The sequence below is a fragment of the Lagopus leucura genome, unplaced genomic scaffold (assembly GCF_019238085.1).
Source record: "Lagopus leucura isolate 7727_CA_CO unplaced genomic scaffold, USGS_WTPT01 Super-Scaffold_100002, whole genome shotgun sequence".
NCBI classification, from domain to species: domain Eukaryota; kingdom Metazoa; phylum Chordata; class Aves; order Galliformes; family Phasianidae; genus Lagopus; species Lagopus leucura.
The window spans coordinates 48856036-48872422 of NW_024962263.1; the positions used below are offsets into that span (position 1 = coordinate 48856036).

At 37.0% G+C, this 16387-nt stretch overlaps 2 protein-coding genes across 2 annotated transcripts; both read left to right on the forward strand.

Annotated features, from left to right (window-relative positions):
- Window positions 1-1223: 1223 nt before the first annotated feature.
- On the forward strand, window positions 1224-8164 carry LOC122178533 (transthyretin). The gene is made up of 4 exons (XM_042868690.1): window positions 1224-1340; window positions 2131-2270; window positions 6247-6382; window positions 7840-8164. Exons 1-4 carry the CDS (start codon window positions 1272-1274, stop codon window positions 7945-7947), a joined length of 453 nt encoding a protein of 150 aa, XP_042724624.1. The 5' UTR covers window positions 1224-1271; the 3' UTR covers window positions 7948-8164.
- Window positions 8165-10043: 1879 nt separating this feature from the next.
- LOC122178534 (transthyretin-like) lies at window positions 10044-16029 on the forward strand. The gene is made up of 4 exons (XM_042868691.1): window positions 10044-10174; window positions 11713-11843; window positions 13969-14104; window positions 15697-16029. Exons 1-4 carry the CDS (start codon window positions 10106-10108, stop codon window positions 15802-15804), a joined length of 444 nt encoding a protein of 147 aa, XP_042724625.1. The 5' UTR covers window positions 10044-10105; the 3' UTR covers window positions 15805-16029.
- Window positions 16030-16387: the final 358 nt, after the last annotated feature.

Here is a 16387-nt window from a genome sequence, read left to right on the forward strand (position 1 = left end):
AGTTTGGAAGATTACTGTAATATGGATTTTTTTTCCAAAAAACAACTTTGCTTAGAGAGAACAGACTACTGCCATCTGAAAGCATGAAAACCTCTGGAGAACACTGTCCATAAACTCACTCGCTCTTCATCATAATCTGACCAAAGTTAGAAGGCAAAAATGTTTTTTGTTAGAATATTTTGAAATGAGAATTAGGCTTATCACCTCCAAAGAGCAGAAATATAAAGTCATTCTTTAGGACATGGGAAGAAGGAAATGCCAAAAGAAAATTTTTTCTCATTCAACGAGCACAGGCAATACAGACAAGCTTTATATAATGTAGCTAAAAAAACCCAGCTATCCCATGCATATTCTTCCAACAGCAATCTCCTTTCCAATTTACACTGGGGCCAAATTCACCCCTGAAACTACTCTTATCAAAACGTACATTGTAGAGCATAACAGTATCTCTGCCAGGATGATAAGAGTTTGACCATTAGATTTTAATTTAAGCTACTGATCTCTACCATTTGGCTTTGCTTATTCTGGTGTGCCATGAGGAAAGAGAGGACTCCTCTCACTTTTCTTAAACCTCTATCTTCCCAGAAGGACAGGTCATTCTAGGTCTCTCTCCAGTGACAAAGAGGAAGCTTCAGCATCTGCCTGAAAATTAGGTATGATGAATCCTTGGGGACATCTAGAGTAAGTTGCAAAAAGAAACAATGCTCCTTTTAAACAAGCGGGATCAGACATGGGAATCTGTCTCCATGCTTAGACCATTAGTGCTGCCTGAGCTAGGCAGCAACCGAACTCCATCGCTCATATTGACTCCACATCTATATTTGGGAGCTAGTCTTTGGAAAGCATTAAAAGAAAGAGAGAAGAAGCACAAAACATACAGAGAGAACACTGGGGCACTATCATGCACAGTCTGAGGGCAAGAGAACGTCTCCTAGAACCGGCTGGACTTCTAGGCAAGGAAAGGTTGCTTACATTGTTTTGTGGAGGGCTTTTTACAAGTTTAATCTCCCCAGGCAAGGGTCATGTTTGTGTCCGTTACTTATTCTCTTTACTCTAGTGATCCTGCAGTTCTTCCATTGACTGCAATGGCAGCATTATTCATGGACTGTCTCTAGGATTGGACTGTTTACTAAGCAAATAATCAGAATCAGCAGATTTGTAGTCATATGGGCACCCAATAAGCAGCCTGTTTTCTTGTAGGGTTGGGTATAAAATCCCAAATCTCATCAGCTCCTAGCTGTTGGCACCACGACTCACTAAAAGCAAGCAGAATGGCCTTTCACTCTACTCTTCTTGTTTTCTTAGCTGGGCTGGTATTTCTCTCTGAAGCTGCACCACTGGTGATTTTTTTTTTTTTTTTTTTTTTTTTTTAAATTCAAACTCAATCATTACAAGAGTTATAACCCCTATTTTCTAGATGACTATCATCTTCCTCAACCATGAAATTATGCAACCATTAGACAGTCCTGAAGTGTTATTTTACTACCACTTTTTTACACAGCTTTTATTTCACCATTTACCTATTTATTTTAGGATACTACAAAAGGGTCTGGTATATAGAAGATATGAACTTTCATTTTTCTTTTTCTGTCAGCTTGTGACTCGCATCCTATATCTTCAGAACAGAGACAGCTTCTCCACCAAACAAGTGCTTCTCTAAAGAAATTTACATATTTTTAAAGCATGACTAAGAATGTACTATAGTATAGCAAAGTTTAAGGAAGCAACATCTTTTCACCCTTAATGATACTGTAGGTATTTGCTGTTGGCTGCCTAGGCTAACATACTCTGCCTGCACTTATATTAACTTACTACTTTACTATTTGCAATCTCGTTAAAAAAGTATCTCTTCTATAACATTTTTTCCAGGATTATATGCAACTCTAAATAGTTCTAAAATAGTGTGCATATGTATGTGTGTAAAATAAAGTGATCTGTATAAACATTGAAGATACTCTTCCGTATGGGGGACAAAACAGAATCTTGGGGACTGGCTTTGCACATCATCTGGCAAAGAAATTCCTTCCAAGTCAGCATTAATTCTGCAATAAGAATCCGTCTACTCTTTGAAAGTAGGTTTTTGCAGGGCTAGTGAGCAGCTCCTTTACAACCTCTCCTGCTTTCCCCCAGGTCTCCCACGGCTCTGTTGATTCCAAATGCCCTCTCATGGTGAAAGTGCTGGATGCAGTCAGAGGAAGTCCTGCAGCTAATGTAGCTGTTAAAGTCTTTAAAAAGGCTGCAGATGGAACCTGGCAGGACTTTGCTACTGGGTAAGTTATTCATGTGGTCTTACTGAGATATTTTTTCAAAGGGCCTTGAATGAACAGAAGAGAAATAAAGGGAACAGAGCTCTGATAATGTTTTTTGCTGAAGTTTTCTGTCACCATTAACAGCACATGAATTCTGGTCTGAAACTCATCAGATTCAAGTGGAACTTACCTGTCACTGAAATACATACAAGTTGCAAAAAAAATGGTCAAGATTCTTGTCATACCTTTGTAGGGGTGTAGGTTTAATAAACACATTTTACTCATTGCTTCAATGCTATCTTTCCTTCCTATAAAAATAAAAGAAACAGAGGGACACAGTTTTCTAAAATTCAAATGCCTGAACACCCCATCAATTTAAGTTTCACTCTAAGAATTCACTAAATCAGGTTTTTAATTAAGAGAAGTTTCTAGCAGCAGCAGGTTGTTAGAATACAGAATGACAAGCACAAGCATGGACAGCAGCCACTGGAGAATCCAGCTTTTCTAGTAGGATTTTATAGCTTGATTTACATAAAAGCTGCAGAAGGAAATAGAAAAAACTGCAAAGAGAGATACGCCTTTCTCCATTGGGTTTATCTTATAAAATTCAAAACAAAACTAGAAAAATTTCCCCTTTGAAAAGGAACAGAAAAGTTAAGAGGAGAAACGAACAACTTCATTCCCAAATATGGGAATATTTCCTATGAGAGTGGTGAGGTGCTGGAACAGGCTGCCCGGAGAGGTTGTGGATACTCTGTCCCTGGAGGTGTTGAAGGTCAGGTTGGATGGGGCCCCGGGCAGCCTGGTCTAGTATTACATGTGGTGGCCCTGCCTGTGGTGGGGGGGTTGGAGATTCATGATCCTTGAGGTCCCTTCCAACCCAAGTCATTCTGTGATTCTATAATTCTATGAAATAATGAATGGTAATAAGGGAATAAATGGCCCTCGGAATAGTCTTATATACTTCAAGGAGAAAACAGAGAAACTCTAAAAATTGACAGGTTGCTTTCAGGGGAAGTGGAAACAATGCTATGCTTTTGTTCTTAACAAGAATTTGTGCTGCTGCTAGGAAATTGAGATTATTTTGCATGCTTCATCAATTGGTCTTGAATATGCAATATACAATAGAATCTACACTGTAATAAGATAAACGCAACATCAGTGTTAAGAATAGTCACATTGTGAATGTAACAGTTCAGTTTGCAAGGCTGCTCTTAAGAAGCTCAAGGAGACAAGTCGTGTGGTAGTTCTTAGCCTTTGTTCTTTTGGCACTTTGGGTCACAGAGAAAATCTGAGAAAAATCAAAGTATGTATTTAAAATAATTAAATAAATAAATGAGGAGATTATTTGCAGGCAAGAAAGAAGCATTAGGTTTTTTTGCCAGGGAAAGCTGTAAAGGAAGATTAAACCACCATTTTTATTGCAGGTAAAGATTGCGACCTCTCCTTTGACTTCCTTCTTAACCAAGGCTGCCTTCAGTGACACCGCTGACTTTAGCTGAAAGCACTTATTTGAAATAGTTTTTCAAGCTCACTTTCAATGTTTTTATTTTGGAAAAGCAGAGTTTATCTGTAATAAATATGTTGAAAATCCAAATGCAATCAAGGAACACAGTCTGTAACTGAAGCTGTCAGGTTAATATTATTAAGTTCCATATGCATCTGCTAGGTACTGTAAGAAAACTGAAAAAGAAAAGGAAAACTGTAAAAGTTTTCCCTTTTGTACAGATGTCCATAGAAATATTTTGTTAGGTTTGGTTGTTTTTGTTTACTTGTCGTTGCTCAGTTTTTTCTAACAAGTTTTAGGAAATTAAGCAAACACACCTTGCCACTCATGAATGTGGATAATTACTATTTAAAAAGTTTGGAAGAAGTTACCATAACAACAGCTGATTTTATTATGAGGGTTATTTCAAAATTAGTCTGGCCAAAATATGCACAAAAAGCTTAAGTCCAGCAGAGACATTCTCTGAGGAAGGCCAGAGGGCACAGAGACGTGGAAGGCATGTGATCTGTGTTCTATATGAGCTCTTCCCATGACTAGCTTTGACTGACTTACTCCTCACATGTTTTAGGAAATCTATGCCTTACAATGAAGTTCAAGAGTTTCATTTGTCAAATATTTCTCATGTGACCTAAGTTGTGGATCATCAAAGAAGAAGAAAGTTACAGCGTATTTGAAATAAATACAGATGCTCAGACAGAAATGCAAGTGCTGCTCAGAAGGAATGAGTTGAACCATTTTGCTACCAGGACTGATGGCAGGGAGCCCTCTGCCTTGTGCTAATCCCGTCCAGGATCTGAATCATATACTGTCCTTTTGGATGTCACTGCAACAACAGCTCTAAGCATTTTGTTGGTGAGACCACTAGCAAGGAATAGCTACCCCATATTAGCCTTTTTTTTCTTTTTTTTCTTTTTTTTTTAAGTGCCATGAACTCTTGGCAGTGAAGAGGAATCTCATTTTCAGTTCTAAAATTCAGTGTCTGAAATGTATTACCTGAACAAAGATTTTTCGGTCAGATACCATGTTTGTTTTTAACTGGTTTATGTCTTAACTATCCAGCTTCTAAGCAGATATACCTGAATTGCTAATTTGCACTTTAAACACTTCTACAGAATTTCAGCAATTCTGTTTCACAAGTTCAAGGACACATGAACACTCACCAATGAATTATTCAGCATTCTGTCTATTGCCTTTTCTTAAATCAGGATAGGTTAAGGCTGGAAGTACTAATTAAACTAAAAGAAAATTTCTCACAAACTGCCTGGAGCCATGTTTCAATCAGGGCTTGGCTTAGTACAAGTTTGGTCTTCCCGGGATACAGCTGATTTCAGCTAGACTAGTCTCATGCTGTAATGCTTTGGTCAGTCTTCAAAGTGCTAGAGTTAAAATGACTTCTTAATTTATCATAACTTTTTTTATGCACTATCAATAACTGAAAAGAAGACAGCTGAGGTGGAGGAGGTGGGGAAAGAAAAGCTGTGACAGCACAATGGTTTCTTTCTCTGATAAGAAGCTGTAGGTCACTGTGTTATCCCCTCTCTCTTCTTCTTCTGTCTCTTCTGTCCCATTTATAGAAAGTTATTCCAGGGTTTTAACGTTTCCTTCAAATACATCAAGTGATTATGAAATGTGATATTATATAAACATTTTAAGTAAAAAAGTAAAATAAGTTTAAAAGATTGAGGGAAGAATATGAAAGTAGAGGCATAAAAGGGGTTTAGTAGCTCAGTAGCTAAATATTTCAGCAGCTGTCATACAAAGCCTGGTCTTTTTCAGACTGTGCTATGCAAAACCAGCTATATTTCCTTTTTGTTTCTGGATGTTATCCACCCAGTATTTTGTTACAAACTGAATAAACAGCCTCTCTGAGCTGGGAATTCCTATTTCTCATTTACACGACACCCAGTGGAAGCAGTCCCTGCTCTTTGACCACTGCACTATAATACAAATTACCGAAATCTTGTGATGCTAAATTGCTGTTCCAAGACATTACCATTCAGGGTCATATAAAAATCCATCAGGGTTTAGATGTAAAATCCATAGTCTCAGTGTTAATATCTAGTGAATAAAATCATTTTCCACTAAAATCTCTTTTCTCTAATTATAATTTGATGTTTGGCATCTTGCCTTTCATCATGACAGTCCTTTTCCTAAGCCACTGACATTTGTCTCCAGAGAGCACTTGGTACAAGTTAAACGTGATATTAAGGCAGAGGCCTTAAATGCAATCCTGCCATAGCAGTAAAGATGACCAAACAGCAAAGAAAGATGACCAACCGTGATATACATGAACAAGTTGGTAGCTGAGACAGATTCTGCAATATGGAAGCATAGGCTACACAGGAAGGAATTATTTCACATGATTAAAAATCATTCAATGTCAAATTTGGCTGTGCAGCACCTGTGCTATTTAACACTCAACACTGACTGTTTCTGCCCAGCATTTAAAGGACAATACAAAATATTTATGTAGGTATTTTATCATTGCAGGAAAACCACAGAGTATGGCGAGATCCATGAGCTCACAACAGAAGAACAGTTTGTAGAAGGAGTATACAGAGTTGAGTTTGACACCAGTTCATACTGGAAGGGACTTGGCCTTTCCCCATTCCATGAATATGCTGATGTAAGTATTTGAGAACACACCTAATAACCCACGTACCATGTAGTGGTATCAGCTGGACGCAGAAAATACAGCGCTTTCACACCAAAAGAGCAGTAAAACAGATCACTGTCATGTTATATATGTAGCGTTCTGGAACAGCTACAGAATTTCTTTGTAAAACATGCTAAATTGCAATTTTAAGATCTCTGGAAGGCTAAAACAAATGACTGAGTCCCAGATCTATAGAAGCCTGAGGAGCAAGTTGAGCGATTTAGGTCAAACAGACAATCCTGAAAATATTCCTGAATCATTTGAATGTCTGAAAATACAGATGGGGCCTAAGACCTTCACCTCCAAAGGTGCTTAAAGGCACGTGGTTGAGATTGTTCCAGATAGGTTGTTGAGGATGCCTTCTTTTGATGTACTACTGTAGCTGAAGGGAGGTTATGACGAGGCAGGTGTTGGCCTCTCAACGCACATAACTAATGACAGGACTAGAGAGGATGACTAAGTCATGCCAGGGGAGATTCAGGTTAGATATTAGAAAACATTTTGTCTCTAAAAGAATGGTCAAGCACTGTGGAATGGACTGCCCAGGGGAATGGTTGAGCCACTGTCTCTGGAGGTGTTCAAGAAATGTTTAAATGTAGTACTAAGGAATATGGTTTAGTCGGGAAATATTAGTGGTAGGTGGATGGTTGGATTGGATGATCCCGGAGGTCTTTTCCAACCTTGGTGATTCTTTACTTCTATGATTCCATAAGTCATTCCACTGTCCTGGGAAGTGGACAAAGTTTAACAAATGATTAAAAGGTAGCCCACAGTCCTCAGATTCCATCCATTTGGAGACTGACAAGATGGATACAGGAGGGAACTCTATAGTTCTCACATGTAAGAAATACACCATGGATGTGAAAGTAGTTCGAGTATTAGACTAAAGAAAGCCAAAGAATGCGGGAGCCTAATCCAATTGACGGCACTTTCCTGGGAGCTGTGTATTCCAAATTCCAGGAAGTATTTGGAATTCATATCCTTCATATTCTTTTAGGACAAGGGTCTTTCTGTTCTTGCACGCCTAGCAACTCATTTCTTGCATTAAAAACTGACCCATCACCATTGCCTGCCTTGTTTAAATACAGACATTGTATTTGAGTTAGTGTATTTCACCTCTGTTTTTCTTACTGGTTGGTTTAGTTACCACCCTCTCATCCCCCTACTCCACATTACAAACTAGAAATGTGCATACCTGATTCAGGTGGTAGCTGTCTCTACTGAACTTTCACAGACACGAGTCCAAGTCCCACTAATTTCTCAGTCTTCAGTGTTACAAAGTAACGGTGAGCATTTGCAGGGGTGAAATCTCTGAACAGAGCTGGCAAAGCAGTTTGCAGCAATTTGAGTATGCTTCCTAAAATTAAATGTTAAGCTAGATTTGAATACACATTGTTCCTCTTGATTACAAGTTTTCTCTTTTCCAGGTGGTGTTCACTGCTAATGATTCTGGCCACCGCCACTATACCATCGCTGCTCTCCTCAGTCCTTTCTCTTACTCAACAACTGCTGTTGTCAGTGATCCCCAGGAATAAAAACGTACTGTCAATGCATATATTCCCTCCTCTGCTAGGACTATTATAGGTTTTTAGGAGGAAGGTTTTTCCTATTGCTAATGCATATCCTTTTGCTACATTAGTTGGTTGTGGTTTTTTTTGGTTTTTTTTTTTTTTGTTTTTTTTGTTTTTTTTTTTCATTTTGTAACCTGGCAAAAATTCAGACAAGTCAATAAAATGTAACTTCTTTAAAACAGTTTTGATTCTATTGGTCAAGTTTTATTATGTCCTAAAGTGTTATGATTTGCGTTCAAGTACAAATGAAATCTAGAAACAGTGCGTGGCACAGGGAAGTAAATTAACACTTGATTTGGTTCTGTTAACTTCCCCCACTGTCCTAAAAAAAATCTCAACAAATGCATTGGTTCAAAATAAGACAGAGTTCTACTATCTTAAAAAATACATAAATCAGACAAGTATACTCAAAACGTGAAACTCATTCATGTTACTTGGTTTACACACAGAAGATAGGATCCCTCTATCAACTAGGTCACAGAGTAAATAGGAGAAATTCTGAATAACTAGCAGCAACACAAACAATATAGAAAGTCTTTTAAGGTATACAAATGCAGAGAGCTGAGCTAAGATCTGTATAGCTCTTCTCAAAATTTCAAGGCAAACTTTGTTGATTTGATGGGGAAGGATTGCTGCTCACTGAATCTAGGAAGTTCTGGTGTAATTTCAGTTTCCGTTGTTGTAAAAGCTCTGCTCTTTAATACAGTTGGCTACCTCTAGTAAGTTGAATGTCTGTTGGAAAAAAAAAAAAAAAAAAAACAACAAATTCCTAAAATGGAAGCATCACCTTAATACTATTTTCAAAATTTTAGAAGAAGGACAAGGTAAATTTTGGAGTGACTGTGATTCAAACAATGTTGACAAATGGACTCAAACATTTGAAGGCTCTAACAGTAATTTCTGTAGAAAGATAGCTGATTGTATTTATGATATCCAGAAGCAGAGAATTGTTGTTTAATGGGATTACAGAAATAACACAGAACATTACTGAACTCAGCCATTCCGGAACTATCAGCACTAATCTGCTACTGACCTTGGAGCTAATCTCTACATAGGAACCTGCTGAGATGACTCTATACCAAGAGAATTCACAAGGTTACAAAAGCCTTTAACATTCTGCTATTTGATTACTTTGCTCCCTGATTTCTGGACTCTACCACATTTACGCAATTCTAGCAGACAGTGCAAACAGTTTCAAAACAGCACCCATCTTAAAGCATGAATGTCATTTCATGGAATTCTGCAATTCCTAAAGCTTGAAAACCAGTAGGTTTGATTTGCACTGGACTGTGGCCAGCCTTCTGAACAAAATGTAAATATATTCCTACCATAGACATTAAAAAAAGAAGTTAATGTCCTAGCTGGGCATGTAGTCATTCATATGTATAAAGACAATCTCATTTCTGGAAATAGTATTTACCTAAAATGAAAAAGAGACTTCTGATGAGGGCTGACTTGCAGTTATACATGTAAACTTCTGAAGTTGTATGAAACATAAGGAACTACTAAAGGAACAGAATTTAAAATGCTGTTTAGCTGTGCTCCAGAAATGGGTATGTAAGTATGTAATTGCTGTGCTAGAAACCAAATGTGGTATTTTTTCTCCATGGGAATACATAAGAAAACGAGCAGGTCACATGTTACATATTTACCACACAGAGAAATTGCTTAATAGGTAAACATGGATAAGTTGATTATGCCATACTATTACCACAGAGGAATACTCAATTAAATGGACATTTTGAATTAACAAGATCTTTCTATTTTTCTTAGCTTTACGAGACTTCAGCAGTACTATTGTAACTAATGTTCAACGAGAAGAGAAACAAAACAGAATAGACATTGCTTCCAAGAAAACAGATTGCTGCAGTTAAGCTAGGCAATATTCACTATTCCCACAGGCATTAATAAAGTGGATGTATTTTCACAGACAAGGTTCATGTTTGTATGGGTTACTTATTTTCTCATTATTTACTAAGTAAATAGTAAGAATCAGCATGATCAAAGTCAGTTGCATTTTTTTTAATTGATAAACAGTCTTAGTTTAGAGGCCTTGATATAAAAATCACAGATCTCATCAGTTTCTACTTGCTGCCATTGAGAATTCCTAGTGATAGCCACAATGGCTTTTCGCTCTGTATTTCTTGTTTTCTTAGCTGGCCTGGCATTTTTCTCTGAAGCTACACCGCAGGTAAGTGTCTTAGGATTGAAGTTGAAGTCCTTCATACTGATGTTCCAGCCTCTTTTTTTTTTTTTTTTTTTTTAATCTCTCTCTTAAATACTACAATTAGCATAAGAGGAAAAAATAGTATATTCCATTTTATTGCAATTACTTCAATTTTTTTTTGTATTACTGACTATAGTTCTCTCTTACTGCACTTTTTCTGGTCCTTCTTTCTCCTCAACAGAGAGCTTTCTGATTAGAGAAGTAGCACTTGCTATCAGACTCAGCAACTACATGAAAAAAACATGTTAGAAAAGAAAGGGAAAAAAAATACCTTAGTCACTATGCAAAGGCCTTGGGCTTCTCAAAAAGAAACTATAGCCCTTATAACATAACGAACAAGGTCACAAGGGATTTCAAGGCAGTTCAGGCAAGTTTTGCAGTCTTAGCATTCTCTGTGGTATCCAGCACTTCCTCCCTCATTAGTTTTAGTTGCATTGGCTGAGGAGAATCCACACTGGAGTAATGTATTTTCTTGTTCTTTCCCTTACTGCTGCCATGCAAGAAAGAAGGGATGTCAACACTCATTGACGCAAACCAACTCTCTCTATCATATGGATGGTGGTATAGATACATTCTGATACATGTCTGACACAGTGGGAATCCTGATCCGTGGGGTATTCAATGCAGCATAGAATGAAAGAGGGGACGTATGAGAGGGCTCAATTTTTACCATCTACATCATGATTCATTTTCCAACGATTAAATGGAGATCAATGATCTCTATTCTAAGTGGACCTCTGATTAGCACCTTCTACATAGCTTTATTTTCTCACTTTTCACTTATAGAATTAGGTAATGGAAAGATAAAGCCTTGATTCAACTTTCCTTTTGAGAATGTAAAAACACCATAAACAACATGCCTTGTGATGTGATGGGAGGGAAATTATCACCATCCCATAGCTGAAAATAAAAAAGTTCCTCTTCTACCCCATGCATAACTGCCAGGGGACAAAAAATCTGATCCTTTTTGTCATTAGGGAAGATAGTATGTGCTAGTTATCAAGTTCACAGCTGAATTAAGATAATTCTTCAGTAAGATGACTAGATCAGAAAGAAGCCAACAAATTCAGAAAGTTCTGCTCAAACTGCAAAACATAGAGGGCAAATACTCCAAAACGTAGAGGAAAAGTTGCCTGATTTTTGAACATTTTTGCTACTTTTGATGATTTAATTATTTAGTGTCTGGGTCACAATTTGATTAAAAATTATGCTGCGAATGATGCGTATGTGAACCATCCCCAAGGGAAAACAAAAAGGCATTTTCACACACAACCGCTGTGTCTACATATTGCACACAACTCCTTGACTCTCTACACCTGCTGATATCCTCCTCCTTGGTTCTACTGTCTCCAGCCTCAAGTAACATTCAGGCTGTATTTCTGAGTACACAGTAATCTTGTGGAGAAGACTGTAAAGCTAAAGAACAAGACTCCTTATTGCTTTATTATGTCCCACTTCTTACCTTTCTTCCAACATAAACAATTCTCTCTCCCTACCTGAAGGGCTCTTCTGATTCCAAGCATCCTCTTGTTGTAAGAATTCTGGATTCAGTCCGAGGAAGTCCAGCTCCAAATGTTCCAGTTAAGTTATATAAAGCAGCTGCAGATGGATCTTGGGAACTGTTAAATTCAAAGTAAGTCATACCGAAGTATGAAGTGAGAGAAGGGAAAGGCAATGGGAAAGACAAGAGTTTCTAACAAACTTTTAATCAGAGAGAAGACACACTATTGAATGAATTACATTTTATTTGCTGCAGGTTGTCTTTTAACAGTACAGTTTCAACTACCAAAACAGTTTTATAATGTAATTTTATTACAAAGCCTCATATTTCCTTTTAATACCCACCAATGAAGTGCTGCATTATTACCAGAGGAGTCAAACAGACTCTTTTTGTTTGAGACTAAGACTGTGATTGAGAATTCTACCTTTATTTGTTACTTCTGGTCTTTTCAGATGGGCTCTCATTTGCTAAAACAGTACAGCATTAGAAATAAAACATGCAATTTTTTTAAACGTATACCACATAATAATTGATAGCCTCCTTTATTTCAAGGAAAAGTAATCAGCCAACATGAGAAAATCCAAGATATTTGCAAAGTCCCACCTGAGACTGTCTTCTCAGGACTCTGTTAATGGTACATTCTACCTATCAAAAGGTGACACAGGGCTCATGCGTGCAAAAGCCAACATACTGCAGGAAGTATACCAGGCACAGATGCATTTGCAGACAGCTCACAAGAAATTGTACGTCTGTGACTCTGGTGTAATAGAGCAGTGGGCTGGAAGAAGCAACATGGCTCTCATATGTGCCCTTAACAAACATAGCTACAGTGAAGGTCATGCATATTTGCACAAGTAGGGGAAAAAGAACTTTATCTATTCACGTTGTCCTTGTTAAATAATTTACCTTTCACAAATAAAGTAGGTTCAAACATATTCTGTCACTGGAAATGTATGTAATTTTCCATTAAGAAGATGTTCATCTTAGTTACTTTCAAGTCTGAGCTCAGCAGCGTAATTTAAAGATACAGAGCTGAGCAGCTGGATGTTAATCAGAGCCTTAAAACACGTTTCATGTTGAAACAAAGGTGTACGGAAAGCTGCAGTAATACTAAGTCAATTTCTCCAGTCCTGATTGTCTATAAATAATGGAATGTTAGGAAGGGATTCAAAAATAACTATTCTCAACTAAATACATGTTGGGTTTTACCTGAGAAAGCTTATTAAACACTTATCTAAAAGTAATCAAGCTATGACAAGGACAAAAAAAAAAAATCTGCCAACTGACTAAGGAGCATCTCTCAAGAAGCAAATGACTTCATATCTATAAGCTACACAGAAATACAAAATCTAAGTAATAGTGGACCATGACACGAATAACATTCTATTCTTTTTTCTGCATGGAATGAAAAAAAGATTTGGCAGCTGGAACATGATACAGTGGTCTGTGACTACTCAAAGCAGGCACTTACAGAACTTATTTGTGGATAACCTACTCAGTGAAAAACGTAGTTTCATAAAACTTATTTCACAGAAATAGATTTCAACCAAGAGGTATGTTTGAGAGACAGCATTCAATATTGTTTCTGGCATCCCAGTTTGGCTGGTATTCCAAGGTGTACAGTTTCAAGCCAGCTCTATACTCCAGGGTAACACCGATAGCACCTTTAATTCAAATATCATCTGTTGTATGAGGATAGAAAACAGCTGATCAGCAAAAACAACAAAGAATTCTGAAATACCACACTGTTGGCTGACCTACAATCATTTCCAATAGTAGATTTCAAGTTTAAAATTGGTGACTCATTAATACTTATATTGATAAAACAACTCAACATATTTAAATAAGAGAAACAACTACGGAAAAATCAAGAGTTGACCCTACTCACATAGCTAAGTGCATCACAGAGCTTTTGCATTGCTTACAGCAATGTTTCCCTGTGAGTTCATTTAATTAACTCCAACACACTGCCAAGAGCCTATGAACAATTATACCAACATTTGGCTCATCCCTAGACCACGCAGAGTCGTGACATGGCAGGCAGCCACGCACTGTTTTGATTGTGGAAGCAATAAATGTCACGATAAGATCTGTAAGACATCCATAATACAGATGGACAGAAGTCATTACAGATCAAAGGAAGTACTCACAACATTACTTAAGCTACGCAACATGACTTAAGTGCAATTGCTAAAAAGCTGAATTTTTATTGGGTTTTGATTGAAATATTAAAGTGCGTTCTTCTGCCATCACACAGACAAACCAATGAAAACGGAGTGCTTCAAGAGCTTACAACTAAAGAACAATTTGTAACAGGGATATATAAGATTGAGCTTGATACAGCCTCTTACTGGAAGAAACTGGGTTTGAATCCCTTCCATCAGCATGCTGATGTAAGTACTTATTTTATTCTGTATGTCAGTTGCAAAGAATAAAGATGCATTATACATCTAGGATTCAATTAATAATTACACATGTTGAACCTTTTGCTTTAAAATGCTTTAGCATTAACATTTAAAATTTGCAGTCTCAAAACATTCTGGTAACATGTTCATGACAAAACATAGTTACCAGCTCCCCCACTACTCTCAGTGAGCTCTTAGATGCATTACTTACGAAGAGGTCTTCCATTCTTCTGCTTCTGCTGAAGCCTATGACTCTTTCTGACAGATAAACTAGCTAGGTAAAAGTTGTCCAAACCAGGTATCAACCAATTCCAGTGTTTGGGGCTCCTGGGAGACTGTCCTCCTCCCCTTGATAGTATCAGCTCCTTCACATGTTGCTACACTGCAATAACCACAGCAGATCTGTACTGCCTGTTTGCTGGTCTATGACAGATCAGTAAGCACCAATAGCTGTATGGTTTGCAATTGCTTTGTAAATTGCTTTGGTTTGCAAACATCCACTCCACAACTCTTTGGAGAAAAGGTAGCAGCTACCCAGATCAAGCTTTATTTTGGCTTCCCTAAAATGAGTAGATGACAGTGAATGTTAATACTGGGCAATCTTTCTTTCTGCGATAACAGAAATGAAAGAGATGTAAGATTTATAACATGCAAGTTATGATTATATATCATAACGTTAATTTCCAGTCTGGAATATAGACATGAATTTAATAGAGAGTGAAAGAGCTTCCTTTCTTAAGAGTAAGCCTTCATAGGGATCGCATTTTCTTTAGTTCACTTTCAAATATGTATGAATTTTTATTATCAACTGTTTCAATTTTCACAAGCATTTTTTTCAGTTAATGATGAAAGGAACAAAAGCATCACAGTGTTAATGAACTGTTCTAAATGTTTACATTCTCTAACTCCTATCTTCTCCCAGCACAAAATAGTCAACTAGTCTAAAAGGAGGAATTGAAGAAAAGGAGATGAGCAGGTGAAGGAGATGTTAAAAGGGCTGTTGTAAATAACTCTCCTACACAAGGTCGTGGCCAAAGGACTAATGCAGTCCTGAAACTACTAGAAACTCAAGTAGGATTGCTTTGCTTCATATTTTTGACTGAATATATTTGCTGTAATACTGTTTAATTTTGTTTCTCAATATTTAGGACTTTGTAAGAACAAAACTGTTCAGATACTTGAAAATATACTTTAAATTTAAAAAAATATACTATATAAAATATACTTTAAACTTTAAGAAAGCAACCGAAAAAAAAAAAGAGGTAAAGTGTTCAACCTAGCTCTTAAAGGAAAAAAAAATCTTGTCATTTACCAGTATCAACAAAGAAAACTCAATTTAAATCATAAATGTTTAATAATTATAAAGAATATTCTTTAAGTTACATTTATGCTTTTAACAAAAGTTTCTCAAACAGTGGAAACGTGTGACGAATACTGACCACATTACAAGAAGAAAAGATATTTCCAAAGTCTTGCGGAAGCTCAGTGTAGACAGACAACCACAATGGTTTCACCTACATGTAGGCTTGTGTCTAGAGATCACTTCTCATTCGTCCTGCATTTATTGTTTCTTTTTCTAGGTGGTATTCACAGCTAACGATGTTGGTTATCGACATTACTTCATCGCTACTGTCCTCAGTCCCTTTTCTTACTCAACTACAGCAGTAGTCAGTGAGCCGGTGGAATAGAAACTCGACATTAAGCATAAGGCTTTAGATGTGTAAATTAAAGTTTCCATAAACTCTACCGAATAGTTTCTGACTTTGGTAACGGTTTTAGAATTTACATAGCACTTCCCAGAGTAAATCACTAACAGCAAACGTCAAGTTGTTTATTCCTTTTGTTAACTTTAGGAAGATGTATTGACTTTGCTTTCAATCACTCTTGTGAATAAAAGCATTCAGAGAAACACATTAAGTTTATAAAAAAAAAAAATGTACTGACCAAAGTCTTCTGTGAAGTTAATAAGCTACATTCCTCGTAAAGAAAGTGAACAAAATAAACCTGAAAGGTAAGTGAGCACATGGGAAATGTAAACCACTACTTGCCATCACCTATATCTTATTATTAAAGCCCACAGTGGATGAAATCACATGGGGCCACACACATAGAAGAAGCTTTTGAGTGACAACAGGGTAAATAAGAGTATGCAAAGATTCTACACAAACTCAAAAAGCCTCCTTTCCCACTCCTAAATATAGCTGATAACACTTTCAAGAGAATCCATATCTACTATTGCAGAAAATTAAAATCATTAAACATACTTGAAGT

Bases quoted from the DNA above. Each gene is read 5' to 3' on its own strand.
- LOC122178533 (XM_042868690.1), top strand. From the start codon at position 1,272: ATGGCCTTTCACTCTACTCTTCTTGTTTTCTTAGCTGGGCTGGTATTT. The intron at 2,271-6,246 runs GTAAGTTATTCA...TTATCATTGCAG, and splicing joins TGGCAGGACTTTGCTACTGG to GAAAACCACAGAGTATGGCG. The intron at 6,383-7,839 runs GTAAGTATTTGA...TCTCTTTTCCAG, and splicing joins CATTCCATGAATATGCTGAT to GTGGTGTTCACTGCTAATGA.
- LOC122178534 (XM_042868691.1), top strand. From the start codon at position 10,106: ATGGCTTTTCGCTCTGTATTTCTTGTTTTCTTAGCTGGCCTGGCATTT. The intron at 11,844-13,968 runs GTAAGTCATACC...GCCATCACACAG, and splicing joins TGGGAACTGTTAAATTCAAA to ACAAACCAATGAAAACGGAG. The intron at 14,105-15,696 runs GTAAGTACTTAT...TTCTTTTTCTAG, and splicing joins CCTTCCATCAGCATGCTGAT to GTGGTATTCACAGCTAACGA.